General features: G+C 44.0%; 1 protein-coding gene across 34 annotated transcripts; it reads left to right on the plus strand.

Annotated features, from left to right (window-relative positions):
- The first annotated feature begins 1,812 nt into the window (after nt 1-1,812).
- LOC6732556 (myosin heavy chain, muscle) lies at nt 1,813-23,821 on the plus strand. 34 transcript variants are annotated; one of them, XM_039291114.1, is made up of 19 exons: nt 1,813-1,907; nt 3,715-4,015; nt 4,598-4,741; nt 5,576-5,956; nt 6,030-6,093; nt 6,162-6,260; nt 6,462-6,565; nt 9,518-9,925; nt 10,745-10,915; nt 11,904-12,493; nt 14,159-14,276; nt 15,619-15,882; nt 17,405-17,614; nt 17,836-18,722; nt 19,305-19,383; nt 19,715-20,890; nt 20,958-21,863; nt 22,570-22,633; nt 23,074-23,821. In XM_039291114.1, the coding sequence occupies exons 2-18, from the start codon at nt 3,812-3,814 to the stop codon at nt 22,612-22,614; spliced, it is 5,850 nt and encodes a 1,949-aa protein (XP_039147048.1). In that variant the 5' UTR covers nt 1,813-1,907; nt 3,715-3,811; the 3' UTR covers nt 22,615-22,633; nt 23,074-23,821. The 34 variants fall into 34 exon arrangements, with proteins under 34 accessions (XP_039147048.1, XP_016025235.1, XP_016025229.1 ...); XM_016180233.2 differs by lacking the exon at nt 14,159-14,276 and adding an exon at nt 14,797-14,914; XM_016180262.2 differs by lacking the exons at nt 6,462-6,565; nt 14,159-14,276; nt 19,305-19,383 and adding exons at nt 8,362-8,465; nt 13,454-13,571; nt 18,891-18,969.

Below are 23,821 nucleotides of genomic sequence, written 5' to 3' on the forward strand. Positions count from 1 at the left end.
AATGACTCAAAACGAAAATGTTTTTGTGCTTTTCGAACAAAAAATTGGGAGCAGAATATTGGATTCGCTTTTTTCGCATCGAATATCTTAAGGGAGCAAGGGAAACATCTAGAATAAGTAAATAGACCAAAATGTATGATTACTACAATTTTTATTTAATAATTTAAGATAAATATTACCCCAAACCAACCCGTTGGATTTTATAGGTACAACAAATAATTTATTGTCAGGTGCTAAATTGTTGTTTGTTGTTCTTGGAATTTGTTTAAAATGCTTAATTTATGTTTTTGTCTTTTTGCCCACAGTTCTGTTCGACAATGTCACAGATTTTGTTTCAGAAACTTAGCAAAAAGTATTATAATTTTATATGTGAGAAAAGACTAGAGAGCAGCAAACCCTGCCCCGAAAATAAAGGAAAAAAGCACTCACACTTGAATGAGAACTGAAATCTTTTTCAAACTATAAATATTCCCCAAAAAATGTTTGAATTTTGTTTTTGTCCGAATTCATGAGTTGTTTTTTTGCGTATTCTTTTTCCGCTACACAATAATCATTGTTAAATATTGAATATTTAAGACGGACCAACTCATTACGAAAGGTATTTTTTTGAATACCTTGCAGTGGGTGTATATTCATTTATCATATAATTCTCTGCCAAAAATGTTGCACATGAAATTTTGTAATTTTGCTAAAAATTATGAATAATTTCTGTGTCGGAATTTGACATCGTTGTAAGAGGGGAGACCATTTCAATTCTGTTGGCATTTATCATAATTCTCTTTGTCAGCGGTATAGATTTGATAAATTCCCGACAAATCGCTACAACACGAATTTCATAATGCACTCGTATTTGCAAACGTATTTGTATTGGGTTTTAGCATTGAAACCTAAAGATTTTCGCATCGCATTGCTCTGAAGGACGCCGACTACATTGATTTGATGTGGCATTTCTCTGTCTATCTATCTATATCTAAAGTATCTCTTCAACTATGTGTTTTATTTCGTTTTTTGTGCTTTGCGATTGCTTGCATGTTCTAGCCCATCTATGTTATTTTGAAGTTCACATTTTTAGTTTTGGTAGACATGAGTTTTCTATGGCCGATCCTTAGACTAGATCATCAATCATTAACTCAAAGGATCGGGTTTTTTTGTTCTACAACTGAACCATGAACAAACTAATGTTTTTAGCCATTGATAGCATACGATCGGTCTTCTCGAACAGCTGTTTAGCCACTGATCGTAAAGTGATCGCAGATTAGGAGGAAAACCACATAGCGCCGCCTGACCGCTTGCTTTCCCCCTGTATTCCACCCACATTGGTGCCAGATCGGATTGGCATTGAGGTGACCAAAAACCAAAACCAGAACAAAAAGCGAAAAATGATCACCGAGAAAAACAAATAAAGATCCCACCATGCCATACACATGTGTGCGTCTAGAAATGATATGTGAAATAAGTAAAAAGAAAGCTCCCCTTGGAACGAGAGAGAGGGATTCCGGCGGAGAAGAATTGCCTCACGGCGGAAAAGTTGTCATTGAAATGAATTTTACTATTTGACTAATGGGAGAATTGCGAGAGAGCTCACGCAATCGCAATCGTCGGAGAAGGAGCTTTCCGCTCTCGATTCCGCAACGATCCTGATTGCATCATATGCTCACACATATACCGTTCACCATCCCGCAATCCCCCCTAGAAATGCCCACTTGCTAGAGAAGAGGAATAGGAATCAGAGCAGCCAAGTGCTAGACCGAAAAAGGGAGCAAGAAAAACCGAAACAGAAACAGCGCCACGCACACCGATCGTCGAATCGAAAAGCTTTCGGGGTCTTACGGGATCCATGGGTATCAAGTTGCCCCGTATAAAAGGCAAGTTTACCGGTTGCACGGTTCAGAACGGCTTTCGAGCGCGTAAGTGCAACACCTTTGATGTGCGATCTCTGATTTTTGGATATTACCACCCAGCAGCATCAGCGGCAGCAGCAACAATTTGACCTTTTTGTCAAAAAGCATAAACCTAAAATTATTACTACCTATATATATTTATATATGCAACAAAATCGGGAAATTTAAAAAAGTGTGTGTGTGTGCTTTAACCACGATCCTAGCGAAAACGGATCTATTAAAACTCTGTGACAATCAAGACAGTGAACCGGAATACCTCGGATTATCGAATCGAATTGGATTACAAATAACAATATTTCCTTAGGAAGTACATCAGTTACTTAACATAACCTATAGGCGTTAATTTCAAGATAAAGTTGGTTTACTGAGAACTATGCAACTATCTTCAACTTCTTGTGTAACAAATCTTTGACTTTTGGTCATATCTGAATCTGAAAGTGAAGTAACAAGGATATAAGGAAACTTCTTTCTTGCTTTCAGAACTCCCACGAAAAACTAGTTTATCCTTTCTCGCCCAAGAATTTTGAATTTAAAGTCTTTCATCGTTCTATTTTTCGATTACTTAAAAAATTCTAAAGCAAATAGATCATTTAAATGTCAGAAAGAGACAGCCAGCTGTTACTTCATCAAAAGAAAATAGTGTTTCGATGTGAGTTCGAAATGCTGTAATAGCCATTTCGAATTACTGGCGAAATGATTTCATACACAAATACCTGTGTGGCCGAGACATATGCGTGGCACGCTATTAAATAGAAAATAGATTTAGAATACTCGAATTCGTTGTCGGCTCATATACATGGGCGAAATAATTTCGAATATGTTTTAAAAATAACCAAAGACATTAGAAAGAGATCGCCAATACATATACCTTATGTCTATGTGTGCCATGTGGTAGCATGAGCCAAAAAGCTTCTCGAAATCACGAACTACATATAGACGAATATGTATGTGACTTTAGTTTCGAAATAATTTCGAGAATTTTAAAAATAACGCATTCGTTAAAAGTTCGCGTCAATTCGAATCGGATTTTCGATTGTCGATTTAGTGTGGATTGTCGAAAATCGTTCCGCCTTCGAAGTTTACTGAAAGGAATCATTGCGATCTCGTGAATTGCTTGTATGAGAACACGCCACCTTATCGAGATAGCTTTTTGAAATATCGAAAACGCGTTCCAAGCGGTAGTAGTTATCAGTTGAGTGAGTTGTGGTGACAGTTTAAACTCAATATATTTTGAATAAGAGTTTTTCGACGTATCAATAGTCTGTAGATTTTTTTACAAAGAAACCTGGAGAAAAGTACACAAATATCTAAATGAAAATTGACGTTACGTAACAAATACCAACGCCCCGAAAATCCGTATATATGCAAAGCATTCTGATATATATATATAAGTGGTATACATATACTTATTCGTATCGGATCCGTGATCTATATTTAGGCGACAACCCACACAATTCACTTGTTGTCTGTTTATAACAAAAACAACAACACAAGCACCGACCAGGCCTAATTAACTTTGAGGTGTGAGATAAAATCAAAGCCACACATAAATAAATATCCGGTTACGGTAACGGGAATTTTGAAAGCGCGAAACGGGAAAAATGTTCATATTTGGAAATCGAAATTTAATTTCGAAATCCTATCCACGCACACACGGGTAGAACTGTTATAGTGTCCGCTATTGCTGCTGCTGTCAAAATGGGTCAAAAGCATAAAATTCATAAAAAAATCAGACTTCGAACAAAATTCCAAAAATAATATGCTTGTCTGAGAACCGTACAATAAATATTATTTTTCATTTGTATATTTACAGGGAAGTTTTGGGCTCACGACGCGATTAACAAAGAAATTTTGAAAAGTCCCAATATTATTTTTCGAGTTTTTAAGTTTCTAAACGAAATTTAAGCAAGATGCCGAAGCCAGTCGCAAATCAGGAGGATGAGGATCCCACCCCATACCTGTTCGTGTCTTTGGAGCAAAGGCGTATCGATCAATCGAAACCCTATGACTCGAAGAAGTCTTGCTGGATCCCCGATGAGAAGGAGGGTTATCTCCTTGGTGAGATCAAGGCCACCAAGGGCGATATCGTCTCCGTTGGTCTGCAGGGTGGAGAGGTAAAGTCATCGTGTACAAGAGGCTTCAGAACATAAAAAAAAAACAATATCGTCAAGCTATTGAAGAGTCTTATGGTCGAGTACTTATGGTCGATCTAAAGTGTTAGTCAACTGCTACCCAATGAAGAAATCTTCTTGGTACTACAAGAAGGGTTTTTCAATGGATAGCATAAGGCTGGGACTTTGTCCTGACCCTATACACTTCAATAGCTTATAATGTAGCCACAAAATTGGAATGAAACTATAGATTTCGCCTACATATACGATTAGGTACGAGATATCAAATCCGAGAAGGTGGAAAAAGTCAATCCACCAAAATTCGAAAAAATTGAAGATATGGCCGACATGACCGTGCTTAACACTCCTTGCGTGTTGCACAATCTGCGTCAGCGTTACTATGCTAAGCTCATCTACGTAAGTGTTGTACTGCCAGAAACTCACTAATGTATGGGTATCTCTTCTTCTCTCTCTCAATCTCAAAAACGAACTGCTAACCCAACACGTCTAACCAACAAATGTTGTACAAAAACTAAACATAACCAATCGAACTGAATCCGACAATCGAACGAAAATGACATACAGACACGAGACTTAAAGAAAGATCTGCTCCAGCAAGTGAACCCCCCGAAATACGAAAAAGCCGAGGATATGTCCAACTTGACATACCTTAACGATGCCTCTGTGCTCCATAACTTGAGACAGAGATACTACAACAAGCTGATCTACGTAAGTAATTGCCGATCAAGGGTGGCACACAAGTATGCGTTCTATGTTCTTACCCAACCGCTTAACTACCGCCAATCACTCACACTTATGAAAAAGAAAAACATCCCAAAATTATTCAAAATTTGATTAGAGCTCTACTGCAACTAGTCTCCAAACATAGCTTTAAAGTACTTAACGCAATTGAGTAGACTGCTAACCCTAGTCATTGGCTCCTTTTTCGGACTTATGAAACTCATTGTATTAAGCCCTATGAAAAAACATAACCCCAGCTAATTCCTCATTTCCTGTGACGTATGCACTAATCCAGCTTGTATTAAAATGAATCTTGGCCGTCCAGTCGGATGAACCGCACAACTGGAAAGTAAACGGTTCTACACACAGCACACACACCACACAATCAAAGCCACAAGAATTGGTTCTCAACACACAAAGAAAGTCGAGCTGAAAACCCCAAAGCAGACCATCAATCATTACCCCAACCCAAACAGAAAAATACTTTAAACAAGTATCCTGAAACATCGTAGTTAGTTTTTTAATTACTTATAACACAAAACCGAACACCAAAAAACTGGTAGACCAAAAGACAACCGAAACTGTTACTAAAAATCGTAATTATAAGAAAAAACTTATTTGAAACTTTCCTCTGTCTATGGAGCGATTATGAGCACAACTGAAAACTTAAAACCAAAACAGTTGCTAAAAACTATTGGAGTTGCTCTGAATCGCCCGATACAAAAACTAACTTTCCAACAATTCTAACAAAGATGAACTTACACAGAGATCTTCACCGTATTAACAAGCAACTTCTCTCCCATCTTTCTTGGCGAAAAACAGACCTACTCCGGTCTTTTCTGCGTTGCCATCAATCCTTACAAGCGCTACCCCGTGTATACCAACCGTTGCGCTAAGATGTACCGTGGCAAGCGCCGTAATGAGGTGCCACCCCATATTTTCGCCATCTCTGACGGTGCCTACGTCGACATGTTGACCAACCACGTGAATCAATCTATGTTGATCACCGGTGAGTCTGGTGCCGGAAAGACTGAGAACACCAAGAAGGTCATTGCGTACTTCGCCACTGTTGGTGCCTCCAAGAAGACCGACGAGGCCGCCAAGAGCAAGGGCTCCCTGGAAGATCAGGTTGTGCAGACCAACCCTGTGCTTGAGGCCTTCGGTAACGCCAAGACCGTGCGTAACGATAACTCCTCTCGTTTCGTAAGTAGTCCCGCACTTGATAGATCACCATGTAGGAAATAAACTAATTTGAACTTATCCGCTTGCTAACCAGGGTAAATTCATCCGTATCCACTTCGGACCCACTGGTAAACTGGCTGGTGCTGATATTGAGACCTGTAAGTTGTCACATTATCACGTGGTGAATGTTAATCCGGATCCTAATGTAATACCCTTACCATTACAGATCTGCTGGAGAAGGCCCGTGTCATCTCCCAGCAGTCCCTGGAGCGTTCTTACCACATCTTCTACCAGATCATGTCTGGCTCCGTTGCCGGTGTTAAAGGTATACAATCGTCTCACTTACTCATTCATACATCCTTCATTCAGAGAATCATCGAACTATCTAGTTCTTTTTAAATCTCTTTTAGTTGTGGTTTAGGTTCAAGACACACACACGAACACAAAACACAACCCACACAAACCCATTCAAAATTGATTCCATAGATTAATCGATGTACTTTCTATATACACACTATCTGTCTAGACATTTGTCTGTTGACCGATAACATCTACGATTACCACATTGTCTCCCAGGGCAAGGTCACTGTAGCCAGTATCGATGATGCTGAGGAGTTCTCCCTCACCGATGTAATTGCCCTCTCCTTATTTGATTCTAAATTTCGTTTTTATATTGTTGATTGACACTTAGATACTTATTATTTATTTGGCTAAACTACTACTATTTGATCTATCGTAATCTATTTTAGAGCAATTTATAGCTAGTTGGTTAACTATTGCGTACCGCTATCGTATCGTAAATGGATTAGGCCACTCCCTATATCCGCTTAGCTGTAGCCCAATACTATGCCATGAAACATCCCAAGGAACGGATATTTGGATACTCATAGTAGAAAGCTTTCACTGAGACCCCCAGCCCTCCCCCCACCCACCACCAACGGAAGTACTAACCCATTTCATATCCAACTAACTTATATTCAAACCCCTTCAATAGGATCATTATTGAACAAATTTCTTTCTACCTCTTCCACATACCTTCCACCAAATACCTCAACATACAAATACACCCTTCATAACAATCGTACAATGTTGTTCGCATATATATCGTATATATATCTATAAAGAATACTGTCTGCTATCGAACAACATTTACGACTATCGCATTGTCTCGCAAGGCAAAACGACCATACCCAGCGTCAACGATGGCGAGGAATGGGTCGCCGTGGATGTAAGGCCATACAAAAATGGTTACTTATCTGCATTATCGTACTACCCATGAAAACATAACCCACACAATGCATAACTCCTAACTATCTTCTGTGTTGTACACTCAATGTTGTCCAATATGAATACTCCTGTACATATATATGTACGTTATTCCATGTCCTAAATTTCATGTCCTGGTCTAAATTCACAAAGCTTGCCAAGCTAGCCAAAGAAAAAAAAACTCTTAACCTAATATAGAACCTAAAAAACTTAATCCAAATAACGTGACTCAGAAAGATTTTATGATAATAGGTAGGGCGTAGTTACCTTCACACAAACACATATCCCTTTATATTAAGCTATATGATGACATATCATCGAGTCTTTTTGTTCGCGTAAATTAGAGATGGTATTTCTGGGCCAACATATTGGTGATTATCCCGGCATTTGCCAGGGCAAAACACGGATACCCGGTGTCAACGATGGGGAAGAATTTGAGTTAACTGACGTAAGTTGAAGTGCAGGTCCAGTGTTTCCCAAAGCAAACCCTACTCCAGCTCGGAACTGTTGTAAAAAGATATCTTCTTTACCAGTGTTACGTATTCAATTTTTTTCTTTTTAAACTCCACTGATGATGTTTGATAATGATCCGAGCACGATCATATCGATCTTTCGCTCTATGTAGTGACGGCTATGACATCTGTGTACATATGGTTAACTTTCAAGTGTTATTCCGGAATTATCTTGAGTTACTGCTCTCTATCTCTCTCTCTTTCTATATATTCTTATTAGTTTTTTTTCCCACGTAGTTTTGCATCACAATCCAAAATTCCGCTTGTACCATACACAAAACCGTTGCCACTTAATAGACCCGAATCCCTCAGCTGGGAGCAGGAATGATCTCTGTTGACCTAGCACTGAATCTGTACAGTTGAGCCCTCTATTCGAATTCTCACTTGACACCGGGTTGTAATTGAATGCCATAAAATGATAGAACGAGATGAAAGCCTGCTCCTGGCAAAGAAAAAGTGCACAAAGATAATGCCCAAGTCGAAGACGCATACACACACTCCAAACACACACTTCTCACACACCACAACACACAGCATCAAGCATATGGCACATGTGCATTGAGGATGTGAAACCCTAGGCTTAGAGCATAAGTTATGTTCTTCTTGCTAAACCAAAGAAAAACCTCTTTTCCAACTATGTGTATGTAGACATGTGCTTCCTCTCCGATAACATTTACGACTACTATAACGTATCCCAGGGTAAAGTAACTGTACCCAACATGGATGACGGTGAGGAATTCCAGCTTGCAGATGTAAGTGGTCGCCAAACCAAGCACACACTACCCCAAAACCCACACAAGCGAACTGCACCTCACCCACACACAGACACACACACACACACATATAGCCACTTTCCGTATATATATATGCATCCAATATCGGTAACGTCTGAACGACAAGGAACCCACCAACCGATGAGCTATACCAAACACACCGAAACCAACAAATATATTTTCAGTGTTTTGTGATTATCTTTTCTTCCACGTTTTTTTTTCCGTTACCCAAGTTCCGTTTCAAAATCCGATCCCAAAAATGGAACTTCTAGAGAGTAAGAATGATGGAATGGCGAATGTCGCAACCCTTGCCCGAAAAAGCATCCTAAGAATCGGTCCTTAAGCCGATGTCCTGTCAATTTCTTTGTACCTGTACCTAATACGAATGCCCTGACTACGACGATTCTGTTTTACTCGACTTTGACTTTATGCCTGGAATGTCATTGCATCATGTTATCCTAAGATATTCATAATTATAGATAGAAAAGAGCGCGTGTGTGTGAATACCCCTGTAATTTGTACCTGCAAACGACACTTTGTACAAATTCAAGTTTGTATTCCTTGTGTCTATGATAGTTTTAGTATGTAACGGCCAAAGACTGACCCGAAAGCCGTCCTCACCAAATGGTTGAGAAATATAGCACGTAAACCTCACAAAAAAAACAACTAGTATGCCCCACAGAAAGTTTCTAGTTTCATCTGTCTTGTTTGAGTTTAAGCAACCCGGCAAATCACGCGTTTCCCAATGATTCCGGAATACTTAAGCCACCTGGTAAACCTAGCTATCCGTAGCACCCGTAGGTCTACTAACCATAACGCTGTTCGATACGAAATTATTTGTAGTCTATAGTAAAACCGTTTAAGCATGTTGTGCATGATCTACTAGATGTAAGCTACACTGATCCACAGAAAAAATGCTCAAAAACAAACCCAAAAAAATAATGCCAATAAAAGCTGATTAACCAAAGGACGTTAAATGACACCATACTAAAGCTCCGCAATTTTTCGCCCCAAAACCTTTATACCAACAGCAAGCCTTCGACATCTTGGGCTTCACCAAGCAGGAGAAGGAGGATGTGTACAGGATCACCGCCGCTGTCATGCACATGGGTGGCATGAAGTTCAAGCAACGTGGTCGCGAGGAGCAGGCTGAGCAGGACGGCGAGGAGGAGGGTGGCCGTGTGTCGAAGCTGTTCGGTTGCGATACCGCCGAGCTCTACAAGAACTTGCTGAAGCCCCGCATCAAGGTCGGCAACGAGTTCGTCACCCAGGGCCGTAACGTCCAGCAGGTCACCAACTCGATCGGTGCCCTCTGCAAGGGTGTGTTCGATCGTCTGTTCAAGTGGCTGGTGAAGAAGTGTAACGAGACTCTGGATACCCAGCAGAAGCGTCAGCACTTCATTGGTGTACTGGATATTGCTGGTTTTGAGATCTTCGAGGTGAGTATCGGACGGATCGGGGACTTGGTCTGAGTGGAATCCTTTCAGGTTGCTCACTTGTGGTCACTCTGAGGGATTTTAGTCAGATGTAGTTGGTGATGACTTGGCCCAAATCATTTTAATGACTGGGTTACGCCATCACCAGCCGACCTGCTAACACATGTCTCTTAAAGATTTAGATAGGGATTCAGACTCCGATTCAGAATCACTCGGGGAACAACATATTTAGGTGCAACCTATCTTCGCACTAAAACGCCCACCAAACCACACAAAGATACACTGCAGCACTATCCGTAGTTACCTTAATAGATCACTATTATAAATTGTAAATATTCCCAACTCCAATGTAGTACAACGGCTTCGAGCAATTGTGTATTAACTTCACCAATGAGAAACTGCAGCAGTTCTTTAACCATATCATGTTCGTCATGGAGCAAGAGGAATACAAGAAGGAGGGTATTAACTGGGACTTTATCGATTTCGGTATGGACTTGCTGGCCTGTATCGATCTGATTGAAAAGGTGCTTAATAGACTCAAATTACTCCATGTTTTCTCTTTGCGTACTTTGAATTGTGTGCACTTGAAAAATGCACTGAATTATTTTCGTTTGTTATGTCATGTCCTAGCACTTTCAATGTGAATCGAAATCTGCGGATGGGTTTCCGCCACAGTGATCTCAGGTAATCTGTAAAATGAGTGTGTTCTGAATGTCAGGGAATTTTGTTGGCATGCCCCATCCAAGCACTGGTTTTAAATATTTTGAATATGTACTCATCCCATCAATCCGCACCATTTCCCCCAAAAAATATGATATCTAGTACAACGGTTTCGAGCAACTGTGTATTAACTTCACCAACGAGAAGTTGCAACAATTCTTCAACCATCACATGTTCGTTTTGGAGCAAGAAGAATACAAGAGGGAAGGCATTGACTGGGCCTTCATCGATTTCGGTATGGACTTGTTGGCCTGTATCGATCTGATTGAAAAGGTTCGTCTCCTCGCAACCAACCTTCCTAGCCAAAAATTATCCGCCATCGCTCGTTGTTCTGTCAACATATATGAATAAGTTTATTTATCAAGTTTTCGGCACCCTGAATGGCAAATCATCTAAAACTGATGATCCCAGATAGGGGTGACATATATATATATTTATTGTTTCAGTCATGCGGAGAAGTGCGCCCATAAGCGTTTTCTAGCTCCATATATATATGCATATACTATAAGCACACAAACCCACATCCATGTCATGCCTCTCCAGAATGAAGAATCCCCAGATAGAGTTCGAGGGAAAACCGAAAGTAACTAACCTGACGAAATCAACCATTGAAAGCCACATCCAAATTAACACCGCTTTATCTTTACGTTACATATTGTTCCGTTCCTCGATCTAGTACAACGGTTTCGAACAATTGTGCATCAATTTCACTAACGAAAAACTGCAACAATTCTTCAATCATCACATGTTCGTTTTGGAACAAGAAGAATACCAACGCGAGGGCATCGAATGGACCTTCATTGATTTCGGCATGGATCTGCAATTGTGTATTGATCTGATCGAAAAGGTACAGACACGGCCATAACTATCTATCAGAGCAGATAGCCCAAGCTGACCACTACACAATAATACACAATTGCGATTAAAGTGCACCTTGAAGAATGATCTAATATAATATAATCTAATCGATATTAATTTCCGTTAACCTAGTTGTAAGATCGCCTTAAGCTAAACAAGCACCAACAGTTAATGCATTTGCAACTTTACGACTCACCACTAAAATTGTAAGGGGTAAGTCCTATGTACTAATGTGTTTTTGTAAGTCGTCTTAGTGAAGCGATATGCCGCTTATATAAAATGTTAAAAAGTTACTTTAGTTTAAATGCGTGCTTTTACTAGAAAACAAAAAATATGTAACTAGCCCCACGGATTCATCTTGGAAGAAACTAACGAGTGAAACTTCGCTTCTTCTTACCACTAGCCCATGGGTATCTTGTCCATCCTGGAGGAAGAGTCTATGTTCCCCAAGGCCACCGATCAGACCTTCTCGGAGAAGCTGACCAACACCCATTTGGGCAAGTCGGCTCCATTCCAGAAGCCCAAGCCTCCAAAGCCCGGTCAGCAGGCTGCCCACTTCGCCATTGCCCATTATGCTGGTTGCGTGTCCTACAACATCACCGGTTGGTTGGAGAAGAACAAGGATCCTCTGAACGACACCGTTGTCGACCAGTTCAAGAAGTCGCAGAACAAGCTGCTGATCGAAATCTTCGCCGATCACGCCGGCCAGTCGGGTGGCGGTGAACAGGCCAAGGGAGGTCGTGGCAAGAAGGGCGGTGGCTTCGCTACCGTCTCGTCGGCCTACAAGGAGCAGTTGAACAGCTTGATGACCACTCTGCGTTCGACCCAGCCTCACTTCGTCCGTTGCATCATTCCCAACGAAATGAAGCAGCCTGGCGTGGTTGATGCCCACTTGGTCATGCACCAGCTGACCTGTAACGGTGTGCTTGAAGGTATCCGTATTTGCCGTAAGGGTTTCCCCAACAGGATGATGTACCCCGACTTCAAGATGCGGTAAGTATCGGTTGCAAGGGGTTCTCTTACGTATACAACATAATTAATACACTAGCACTTAGACACTTAGTTCAAGATCAGTTATAGTTCAGCACTTTCGGTCACTTGTACATGCACCAGTTAGCTTTATGAGTAATCTATTTATTATGATCGATTATTAACGTGTGAATTGTAATACTCAACTATAGTTACATGATTCTGGCACCTGCCATCATGGCGGCCGAAAAGGTGGCCAAGAATGCTGCCGGAAAGTGCTTGGAAGCCGTCGGACTGGATCCCGATATGTACCGCATTGGTCACACCAAGGCACGCACGCATAAAATTTTCCTTATTATATCCACCTTGTGTATGCAAGCGAATGTACTCACTCCAATTGTATGACTAGTGTATCTTTCAATTGAATCCCCACACGTTGATCCTCCGTTGTATGTACCATGTACCGTACCAGAAATCAATTCCAGTTTCAGTGCTGTGTTTAGGTGTATCTCCGTCTTAAGGCTTACTGTGTGTATCACGATTTGTTCTGAGTATGGAATCAAAAACGAACTCTACATCCTGACAGGTACCAGATCCTGAACCCCCGTGGCATTAAGGACCTCGATTGTCCCAAGAAAGCCTCCAAGGTTCTGATCGAGTCCACCGAGCTGAACGAAGACCTGTACCGTCTGGGTCACACCAAGGCATGATCAAGATATTTATTTACCTAAGCTTAATCTGGCAAAAGAACTTCAAAATTGTTGCAATAGCAGACACTTATGAGTGGATGGCTCAATAGAATTTTTATGTAGTCAATAATATTTGATACGGTGCTCAAGAAAACCTCAACGGGAGAGCTCCCCAATACAATATACCCATATATACATTCACACTTACACACAGAAAAAAAAAAGAAAACAACAGGGTTGATAAGTCACAAATGTTCCGGGTGGGAACGATGGTATAAATATTTCCATATTGCAGCTATCAAATCCTGAACCCAGCTGGCATTGTTGGCGTCGATGATCCCAAAAAGTGTGGATCCATCATTTTGGAATCCACCTCATTGGATCCCGATATGTATCGCATTGGACACACCAAGGCATATAAACGTTCCAATCCGTTTAGAATTTTCATGCATTTTGGACTTATTTCTTTCTTCTGCTCCTTCCCACAATTAGTAGATTTGAAATATATCCCTTTCACACTTCACGAATACCACACAGCTCGTATTCGAATCCAATTCTCTCAATACAAAACAATTGAACTTCACTCGTATCTCAAATGCCACTCAGAGGCGATACGAGTCAAAAGCATCCACAAATGAAATACAAAACCAATACAGCATCCAACAGATTTTAGGCGCCCTTTAGGTAAACAGCAACATAACTCTACTAAGGGCGCTCAGTTCAGCACTTCTCTCCCCAATCCCGGAAATGATATGATATGAAATCCCACTCCAACACGCACACACACACATGTAGACACGAACACCTAAACACTCTCAAAACCCCAAAGCATGGGTTCGAAAGTATTCTTGTAGAAGTTCCTTTTTGAAAGACTTTCTCGTTAAGATCAACTGTAACTAACACTAAGGTATAAGCTAGAAGTACTAAACCATAAATCGATACTTAGTATACTGTAGTATCATTTAATGTTGATTATCATCATCTATATGTGACCATATAGCTACCAAATCCTGAACCCCAAGGGTATCAAGGGTATTGAGGATCCCAAGAAATGCACGAAGGTTCTGATCGAGTCGACCGAACTGAACGATGATCAGTACCGTTTGGGTAACACAAAGGCACGCACAATCAAACATTCTATATACACTTGATTACTTCAAAAACTCCTTTTGTCAATGGCTCCAAAACTGATGTCCAGACATACATTTACACTTTGCATCAACAAACTGAAAACACCCATGGAGTTGGACCTTGTCGAGATGCAAACTAAGCAAAAAGCTTAGAGTCTTGGCCTGGAACACTCTGTTCGCATGTCTTTTTTTCTCTATCTCTCTGTCTGTATAAGTTAATAGAAGGACACACCATACATCTATCCAGATCCTTCCCAAACCTCAAACAAAAGTCTTTAACAAAAGATAGCCCCAACCCCACATCCCCCCAAACCCAAAAGTTCATTGGTGTATCCGTATTAGTAGTAACTTACCTAGACGTAACTCTACTATTTCCTAGTCATTAGTTGATTAATCTAACCCCAACCAAAACCAATACAAAATTAGTTAGTATGTATGCCATCTTACACTAACCAAATCGTTTGAAACTAATTAATACAATACCTTCAAACTACAAACCCCCATACAGCTACAAGATCATGTGCCCCAAGCTATTGCAGGGCGTTGAGAAAGACAAAAAGGCCACTGAAATTATCATTAAGTATATCGATTTGCCCGAAGATCAGTACCGTTTGGGTAACACAAAGGTATATGACCGACAATATATCTTAAACATTCATTCACAACCTACATCATCTGCACTTTACTGCTTGAATCTGGAAAATGTTTCCCAGTCCGCTTAACTTGACTCAAGCACCATCGAATTTTACAATTCGTCAGGGTTTGATTGAGGTTTAGGCCAATCGGTAGATATTATCAAGACTCACTTCACACTACTGCACACTTGCACATGATATAACTTCCGGTTCGACCATTCCTAGTCCAATCGTGACTTTTCCAGCTGCTAGTACACAGCTTTAGTCAATGATTTGGCTAGGGATTGTTTGATCTGGACTTTTATACTGCCTATCTTAGTCTCATCTGAGTGTTTTCATCTGCCTGTTTCTAATCCCATTTGCATCCGTATACTAAATAATTATTTATATGTTTTGTTTGTATGTGTGAGTTTATGTACCTTTCTGTTCTGTTCTTGTTTGTACCATCCATCCTCTATATATCCCAGTTCAACCTGTCCAAAAGTGTTTTTGAAGAACCGCTTAAGCATATGCAAAAAAAAGAAAAAAAGAAAAAATGAATGAACCTACGCCGTCTGAATGAGTTTCCCCAGAAGCTCCCAGAACAGTGTTGGTTCCGCTTAGTGCACGCGCTCTTCAGTAGATGGAACCAACAGAGATCTAACCTATTTTCTTTCCCCCCCACCCAACCAAAAAACTCAATACGAAAAAAACAGGTGTTCTTCCGCGCCGGTGTCCTGGGTCAGATGGAGGAGTTCCGTGATGAGCGTCTGGGCAAGATCATGTCCTGGATGCAGGCCTGGGCCCGTGGTTACCTGTCCCGTAAGGGCTTCAAGAAGCTCCAGGAACAGCGCGTCGCCCTCAAGGTTGTCCAGCGCAATCTGCGCAAGTACCTGCAGCTCCGTACCTGGCCCTGGTACAAACTGTGGCAGAAGGTCAAGCCCCTCCTCAACGTCAGCCGCATCGAGGATGAGATTGCCGTGAGTATTCCCCCCGAACGAATGAGAACGAGACCTGGCTGGGTCTGGGGTCTTAGTGGTCTTGTGGTTCGATGCGGATGAACTTGGACAGTACAGTTGCTGGTGACAATCATTCGGTGACCGCAACACGTTGATGTAGCCGTAGCCCTGGTGTGTCCATTCCATTTGGTCACTGTCTGGGGTAATTGGATTAGCTGTGGCAGCTGCAAGCAGCAATCAAATCCCCAACTCAATCTTATTTTAGCCAATGGTCATAAACATTGTTTCGATGCGAAATTCTTGCGCTTAATTAAGCACACATCTTAATACCTGCATCACGGGGCCAATGAGAGGGAGAACCACCACCCACCCACTACCAGCTGCCCGAACATATCGATACGATCTGATTCCAATCGCTGGGCCAGCCTAAAAATAGACGCTGTCATAATCTCCTCGCACTTTCGGGCCAAATGTGGCCTCTGTTTGCCCCAGGCGAATCATTTCGCTGGAATCCAACAACTCTTCACCTCTCACATTTTCATACACCCAAACCCCCCCCCCCCATACGTACAATGTATGTATTTGGGTATGAATATTTTTTCGAAAGTTATGACTTGTAGTCTTGGGATCTATTCTTGGCCCTGCCATATAGCTGGGGATTTTTTAAAGAGCCACAATTAGTTTGCCAATTAGCTTGCTAATTAAATAATAAAAAATGCCCGAGGATGCCCACGTATAGTTCCGATCCCCGATGAGTAATTTACCATGCATATGTACATCCATACGCACGATATTTCTAACCGATCTATATATACCTAAGATGGTACACCTGCTGGTCCCGCCGCACAAGTGCGACTTGATAGGCCCCATACCGACGCAGTATAGCATTATAGCAATGCCAGCAATTCGTGAATTATGATGGCTACCTCCTAACCAAGGCGATTACACACATGCCAAGTGGCAGCAGCTGCCATTTCGCTGCTCTGCTCTGGTGCCGTTCTGCTCGCATCGGGGCGTTTTTGCTAATTTTATAGCCAAAGTGGCCCAGTGCATTTGCAGCAGCCATTCCAGTTGTATTTGACCAGTCGCCGTCGCGGTAACGCGTACCACAAAAAATCGAACCCCTAACGAAGAACCAATCGATCTGAGCAAAAGAGCCACATTAGCCACAGAGCATCTTGACTGGCATCGTATATAGCTAGAATCAAGATAACGAATTCAAATTGGAATTGTAGTTGACAATTGTGAAAAGCCCCTTTCCTAGAGAGTTTCACATTTAATTAGGAGTTTTAGAAAGTGATTTATCCTCACCATGGCCGATGAAAAGAAAGCCAAGAAAACGAAAAAGTCCACCGAATCGACCACACCCAGTGCCACTGAGGAAGCAGCTCCAGCCGAAGCTGCTCCGCCAGCAGAGGCTGCAGAAGCTGCTCCTCAGCCCGAACCGACCGCCGTCGAACCACCACCAAATCCCCAGCCAGCTGAGGAGATCAGCTCCGGCAACAACCCTTCTAACCCATCAAATGCCTCTAATGACTTACAGCGTCTGGAGGAGAAGGCCAAGAAGGCTGAGGAACTGCACGCCGCTGAAGTGAAAGTGCGCAAGGAGCTGGAGGCCCTCAACGCCAAGCTGTTGGCTGAGAAGACCGCTCTGCTGGACTCCCTGTCCGGCGAGAAGGGTGCCCTGCAGGACTACCAGGAGCGCAACGCCAAGTTGACCGCCCAGAAGAACGACCTCGAGAACCAGCTGCGCGTAAGTATCCCATTAATCCCATACACTAAATCCCATTTATGCGATGGCATAAATCCAAGTGCCACGAAAGCGGAAAACGCGAAATTGATCAGAGGCAATCGAGCATGAAAGTTGCTCGGCTATTTCTGGGCACTGGCGCACTTGGCTAAATTTAGGAGTGACCGATCGCCTACTTACTCACCCACTTAACACGCCCACACAATTTTGTTCAATTCCAATAGGATATCCAAGAGCGCCTGACTCAGGAGGAGGATGCCCGCAACCAGCTGTTCCAGCAGAAGAAGAAGGCCGACCAGGAGATCTCTGGCCTGAAGAAGGACATCGAGGATCTGGAATTGAACGTCCAGAAGGCCGAGCAGGACAAGGCCACCAAGGATCACCAGATCCGCAACTTGAACGACGAGATCGCCCACCAGGATGAGCTCATCAACAAGTTGAACAAGGAGAAGAAGATGCAGGGCGAGACCAACCAGAAGACCGGTGAGGAGCTCCAGGCTGCCGAGGACAAGATCAACCACTTGAACAAGGTTAAGGCCAAGCTCGAGCAGACCCTCGATGAACTGGAGGATTCGCTGGAGCGCGAGAAGAAGGTGCGCGGCGATGTTGAGAAGTCCAAGCGCAAGGTTGAGGGCGACCTCAAGCTCACCCAGGAGGCTGTTGCCGATCTGGAGCGCAACAAGAAGGAGCTCGAGCAGACCATCCAGCGCAAGGACAAGGAGCTGTCCTCCATCACCGCCAAGCTCGAGGACGAGCAGGTCGTTGTTCTGAAGCACCAGCGCCAGATCAAGGAACTGCAGGCCCGCATCGAGGAGCTCGAGGAAGAGGTCGAGGCTGAGCGCCAGGCCCGCGCCAAGGCTGAGAAGCAGCGCGCCGATCTGGCCCGCGAACTCGAGGAATTGGGCGAGCGTCTGGAGGAGGCTGGCGGTGCCACCTCTGCCCAGATTGAGCTCAACAAGAAGCGTGAGGCTGAGTTGAGCAAACTGCGTCGCGATCTTGAGGAGGCCAACATCCAGCACGAGTCCACCCTGGCTAACCTGCGCAAGAAGCACAACGATGCCGTCGCCGAGATGGCCGAGCAGGTTGACCAGCTCAACAAGCTGAAGGCTAAGTAAGTATTGCGGATATTTTTAGACTTCTGGCTAGCTTTTTCAGGTGCCAACGCTATCGAGATAGAGAGATCTTGAAGGATCTACAGTCTAGTCTTCTTTCGAAGAGCTTTGGTTGCCGAACCCAACATAATAGATATTTTGCTCTTTTTACCTATTTGCTAATCCAGGGCTGAACACGATCGCCAGACTTGCCACAACGAGCTGAATCAGACTCGTACCGCCTGCGATCAGCTGGGTCGCGATAAGGTAATATGTCGTGATAACTGGCGCCCGAGCAGGGACGTCCAGCGATCCATACATATACAGAATCACACTGAACACAGCATGTTCCAACCAACAAATAAAAATGCTACCACACAACTACGTACAAACGAACTACGTCTGTGTGTCCCTCTATCTCTCTCTCTCTCTGTCTAATGAAATTGAAGGTTATTTGAAAAGGTTCAACGCAAGGAAAGCAATTCGCTCGCTTCTCGCCTCTGTATCTGTCTCTGTCTCTGTCTCTGTCTTTATCCCCCACAAAACATGAACTAACCCGTGAAATACGAACCTCTGTGTCTCTATCTATCTGTCTAAACCAGGGCTGAGAAGGAGAAGAACGAGTACTACGGCCAGTTGAACGATCTGCGCGCCGGTGTCGACCACATTACCAACGAGAAGGTATTGAATTTGATCTCTACATATATTATTGCTCTCACCGCGATGCTGTAAATTTATATGCTGAAAGTTCTAGTTTAGCCACGTCTACATCTGTGTATAGTATCAACGTAGTTGCAACGCAACCACACCGAAACTCCAAAAGAAAATTCGATTATGTAAAAACTAAAACGACCCACCACCACTAAAGTAATATCCAAGCTTGATCTACTAAACCCCAAATGCCTTGTACAGCACTTGACACGAAACCAAAATGCCACACTTACAATCAATTATGAATGTTCCCAATCCCATCCTGAAACTAATGAACATCCATTGCTTAAATCACCAATAGGCTGCCCAGGAGAAGATCGCCAAGCAGCTGCAGCACACCCTCAACGAGGTGCAGTCGAAACTGGATGAGACCAACAGGACTCTGAACGACTTCGATGCCAGCAAGAAGAAGCTGTCCATTGAGAACTCCGATCTGCTCCGCCAGCTGGAGGAGGCCGAGTCCCAGGTGTCTCAGCTGTCCAAGATCAAGATCTCTCTGACCACCCAGTTGGAGGACACCAAGCGTCTGGCCGACGAGGAGTCGCGCGAGCGTGCCACCCTTTTGGGCAAGTTCCGCAACTTGGAGCACGACCTGGACAATCTGCGCGAGCAGGTTGAGGAGGAGGCTGAGGGCAAGGCCGATCTGCAGCGCCAGCTGAGCAAGGCCAACGCTGAGGCCCAGGTGTGGCGCAGCAAGTACGAGTCCGATGGCGTTGCCCGCTCTGAGGAGCTGGAGGAGGCCAAGAGGAAGCTGCAGGCCCGTTTGGCCGAGGCCGAGGAGACCATCGAGTCCCTCAACCAGAAGTGCATTGGCCTGGAGAAGACCAAGCAGCGTCTGTCCACCGAGGTGGAGGATCTGCAGCTGGAGGTCGACCGTGCCAACGCCATTGCCAACGCTGCCGAGAAGAAGCAGAAGGCCTTCGACAAGATCATCGGCGAGTGGAAACTCAAGGTCGACGATCTGGCTGCTGAGCTGGATGCCTCCCAGAAGGAGTGCCGCAACTACTCCACCGAGCTGTTCCGTCTTAAGGGCGCCTACGAGGAGGGCCAGGAGCAGTTGGAGGCTGTGCGTCGTGAGAACAAGAACCTGGCTGATGAGGTCAAGGATCTGCTCGACCAGATCGGTGAGGGTGGCCGCAACATCCATGAGATCGAGAAGGCCCGCAAGCGCCTGGAAGCCGAGAAGGACGAGCTCCAGGCTGCCCTCGAGGAGGCTGAGGCCGCTCTTGAGCAGGAGGAGAACAAGGTGCTCCGCGCTCAGCTTGAGCTGTCCCAGGTGCGCCAGGAGATCGACCGCCGCATCCAGGAGAAGGAGGAGGAGTTCGAGAACACCCGCAAGAACCACCAGCGTGCCCTCGACTCCATGCAGGCTTCCCTCGAAGCCGAGGCCAAGGGCAAGGCTGAGGCCCTGCGCATGAAGAAGAAGCTGGAGGCTGACATCAACGAGCTTGAGATTGCTCTGGATCACGCCAACAAGGTAGGTTCAACAACTGCTGCGTAGTCGAACCGAAATGACTAACCTTAATGCTTATCCTTTATTTTAGGCTAACGCCGAGGCCCAGAAGAACATCAAGCGTTACCAGCAGCAGCTGAAGGACATCCAGACTGCCCTCGAGGAGGAGCAGCGCGCCCGCGACGATGCCCGCGAACAGCTGGGTATCTCCGAGCGTCGTGCCAACGCCCTCCAGAACGAACTGGAGGAGTCTCGCACTCTGCTGGAGCAGGCCGACCGTGGCCGTCGCCAGGCCGAGCAGGAGCTGGCCGATGCCCACGAGCAGCTGAACGAAGTGTCCGCCCAGAACGCCTCCATCTCCGCTGCCAAGAGGAAGCTGGAGTCCGAGCTGCAGACCCTGCACTCCGACCTGGACGAACTCCTGAACGAAGCCAAGAACTCCGAGGAGAAGGCCAAGAAGGCTATGGTCGATGCCGCCCGCCTGGCCGATGAGCTCCGCGCTGAGCAGGATCATGCCCAGACCCAGGAGAAATTGAGGAAGGCCCTCGAGCAGCAGATCAAGGAGCTGCAGGTCCGTCTGGACGAGGCTGAGGCCAACGCCCTCAAGGGAGGCAAGAAGGCCATTCAGAAGCTTGAGCAGCGCGTCCGCGAGCTCGAGAACGAGCTGGATGGTGAGCAGAGGAGGCACGCCGATGCCCAGAAGAACCTGCGCAAGTCCGAGCGTCGCGTCAAGGAGCTGAGCTTCCAGTCCGAGGAGGACCGCAAGAACCACGAGCGCATGCAGGATCTGGTCGACAAGCTGCAACAGAAGATCAAGACATACAAGAGGCAGATCGAGGAGGCCGAGGAAATCGCCGCCCTCAACTTGGCCAAATTCCGCAAGGCTCAGCAGGAGCTTGAGGAGGCCGAGGAGCGTGCCGATCTGGCCGAGCAGGCCATCAGCAAATTCCGCGCCAAGGGACGTGCCGGTTCTGTCGGTCGTGGTGCCAGCCCAGCGGTAAGTTATTGAACTATGGCATCAAATGCCTTCATCATCACAACCCTTTAGCCCCTAAGACCCCACAATGACCTTACCCACTCAGAGAAAAAAGTAAATATGAAAGCCCATTTGAACTTCTCTCAATCGAACACTTCTGAGCCCTCATTTTGCTGCATCAGCGCCTCACTCGCACTCACGTTATTTCTGGATCAGTTATTGAATAATGTGTATATTCTTCCCTTTCATATTGCGCGCGTATGCTCTGCTTCCTCTTACGAAAACAGATCTAAGCCTGAGGCATCACCATCGAATAAAAAATCTATATAGCGATCCAATTATGGTTCATTTACGATAATGAGAGAACAAAACCATGCAAAGAGAATTATAGCTTATAAGAATTATTATAAAATAAATACTAATAACAATAATATAGATGCATCACACGACATTCGCTAGCAGACAAAAATGTATAAATTAGAGGCCACCCCAATCAGAAATCAATGGATCAATTCATCGAATACCAACCAAGAATGCGTTCATTTTGACAGAAAACCAGACAAAAAGCCAAAAAAAAATATTGCAAATAAATAAGCAAGCAACCAACTGCAGCACCAGGCTAAATCAATCGAAATGCTTTCTTTACCACTATTTACAAAAAAGAGAAAAAACAATACTATTCTTCCACTATATTATTATAAACTGTATTTGTACATGTGTACTGCAGCCGACAGCGTCAAAGGGCCGCAAGAGCGCGCTGCTGGAGCAGTAGAAACTTTCTTGAAACATTTGTAAGTGGACGTGTTCGTGCACGTCTTGACCCGTTCTTGTTGTGTCGGAACTCATCCCTCCCACTCCCGCACACGCACACCAGTCAGTCAATCAACCGCAGCTCATCTCGTTGTCTCGCTCACTCGTTCGTTGTCGTTGCTCATAGTATCCGTATCGTTTCGCTGTCGTACTCGTCAAGCGTTCTCGCTCCACTCTCATTCGACACAAGCAAGACACTCTATCTCTCGCTCGAAGAGCATTTACGTACCTCAGTTACCGTTCTTTCACCGCGTCACTCGCTGGCACTACAAAACGTGTTCAGAGAGTGCTAGGCGTACTCGTTATCGTTCTATCCCGTGCAGTCGATCCAACATGGCGACTTGTCCCTTACCCGGCATGTTTTAATAAAGTATTTATACTTAAACTAATTCTAATCAACTGATTTATCTCTCTTCCGCAGCCCCGTGCGACGTCCGTTAGGCCACAATTCGACGGATTGGCCTTCCCACCAAGATTCGACCTTGCTCCTGAAAACGAATTCTAAATGCCATTTCATTTTTTAATTTATTTTAAATGATATTTCATAATGATTATGTTTATGATTTTAATTTAATTTCTTAATTTAAAAACAAAATAATAAAACTATAACAAAATAAATATCGAAAACGACGGGAGGCAAACCACCAACAACGCCAGATGCACTTAGGCAAAAAATGAAATCATATAACAACAATCGATCACCATCGATTAGCATACATAATACATAAGTGATCAGTAACAGGCTATTGTGTAAGCGCGACATTTGCCATGGGGACACTGCTCGCTGGACCTGTATTTGTATTTGTATTTATATATTTTTATACAACTTTCGAAATGCATTCAACCAACTAACTATGAAAGAACCATCGACTCTCTCAACCGAACAACATGAGAATAATCGCGAATTGTGAGCCCCGTCAAAATGAAGGCCCCGCGGAAGTGTCCGCCGGTAAATGTCGCCCGCAGTTCGAATATTTTGCTCTATATGTACTCCCAATTTTGTTTGTCATGCAGACCAGACAAGACTTACGGACGACACGAGCTACACACTGCGCTTATGTTTATGTTTAACTCTGACTCTATCAAGCAGTGATAGGGAGATAAGATCATCACTTGACACTAAATGAAAAGTATACAAAAAAGGAACAAAATAAATGTAAATCAATTTA

This window comes from Drosophila simulans, chromosome 2L, assembly GCF_016746395.2.
Source record: "Drosophila simulans strain w501 chromosome 2L, Prin_Dsim_3.1, whole genome shotgun sequence".
Classification (NCBI taxonomy): Eukaryota; Metazoa; Arthropoda; class Insecta; order Diptera; family Drosophilidae; genus Drosophila; species Drosophila simulans.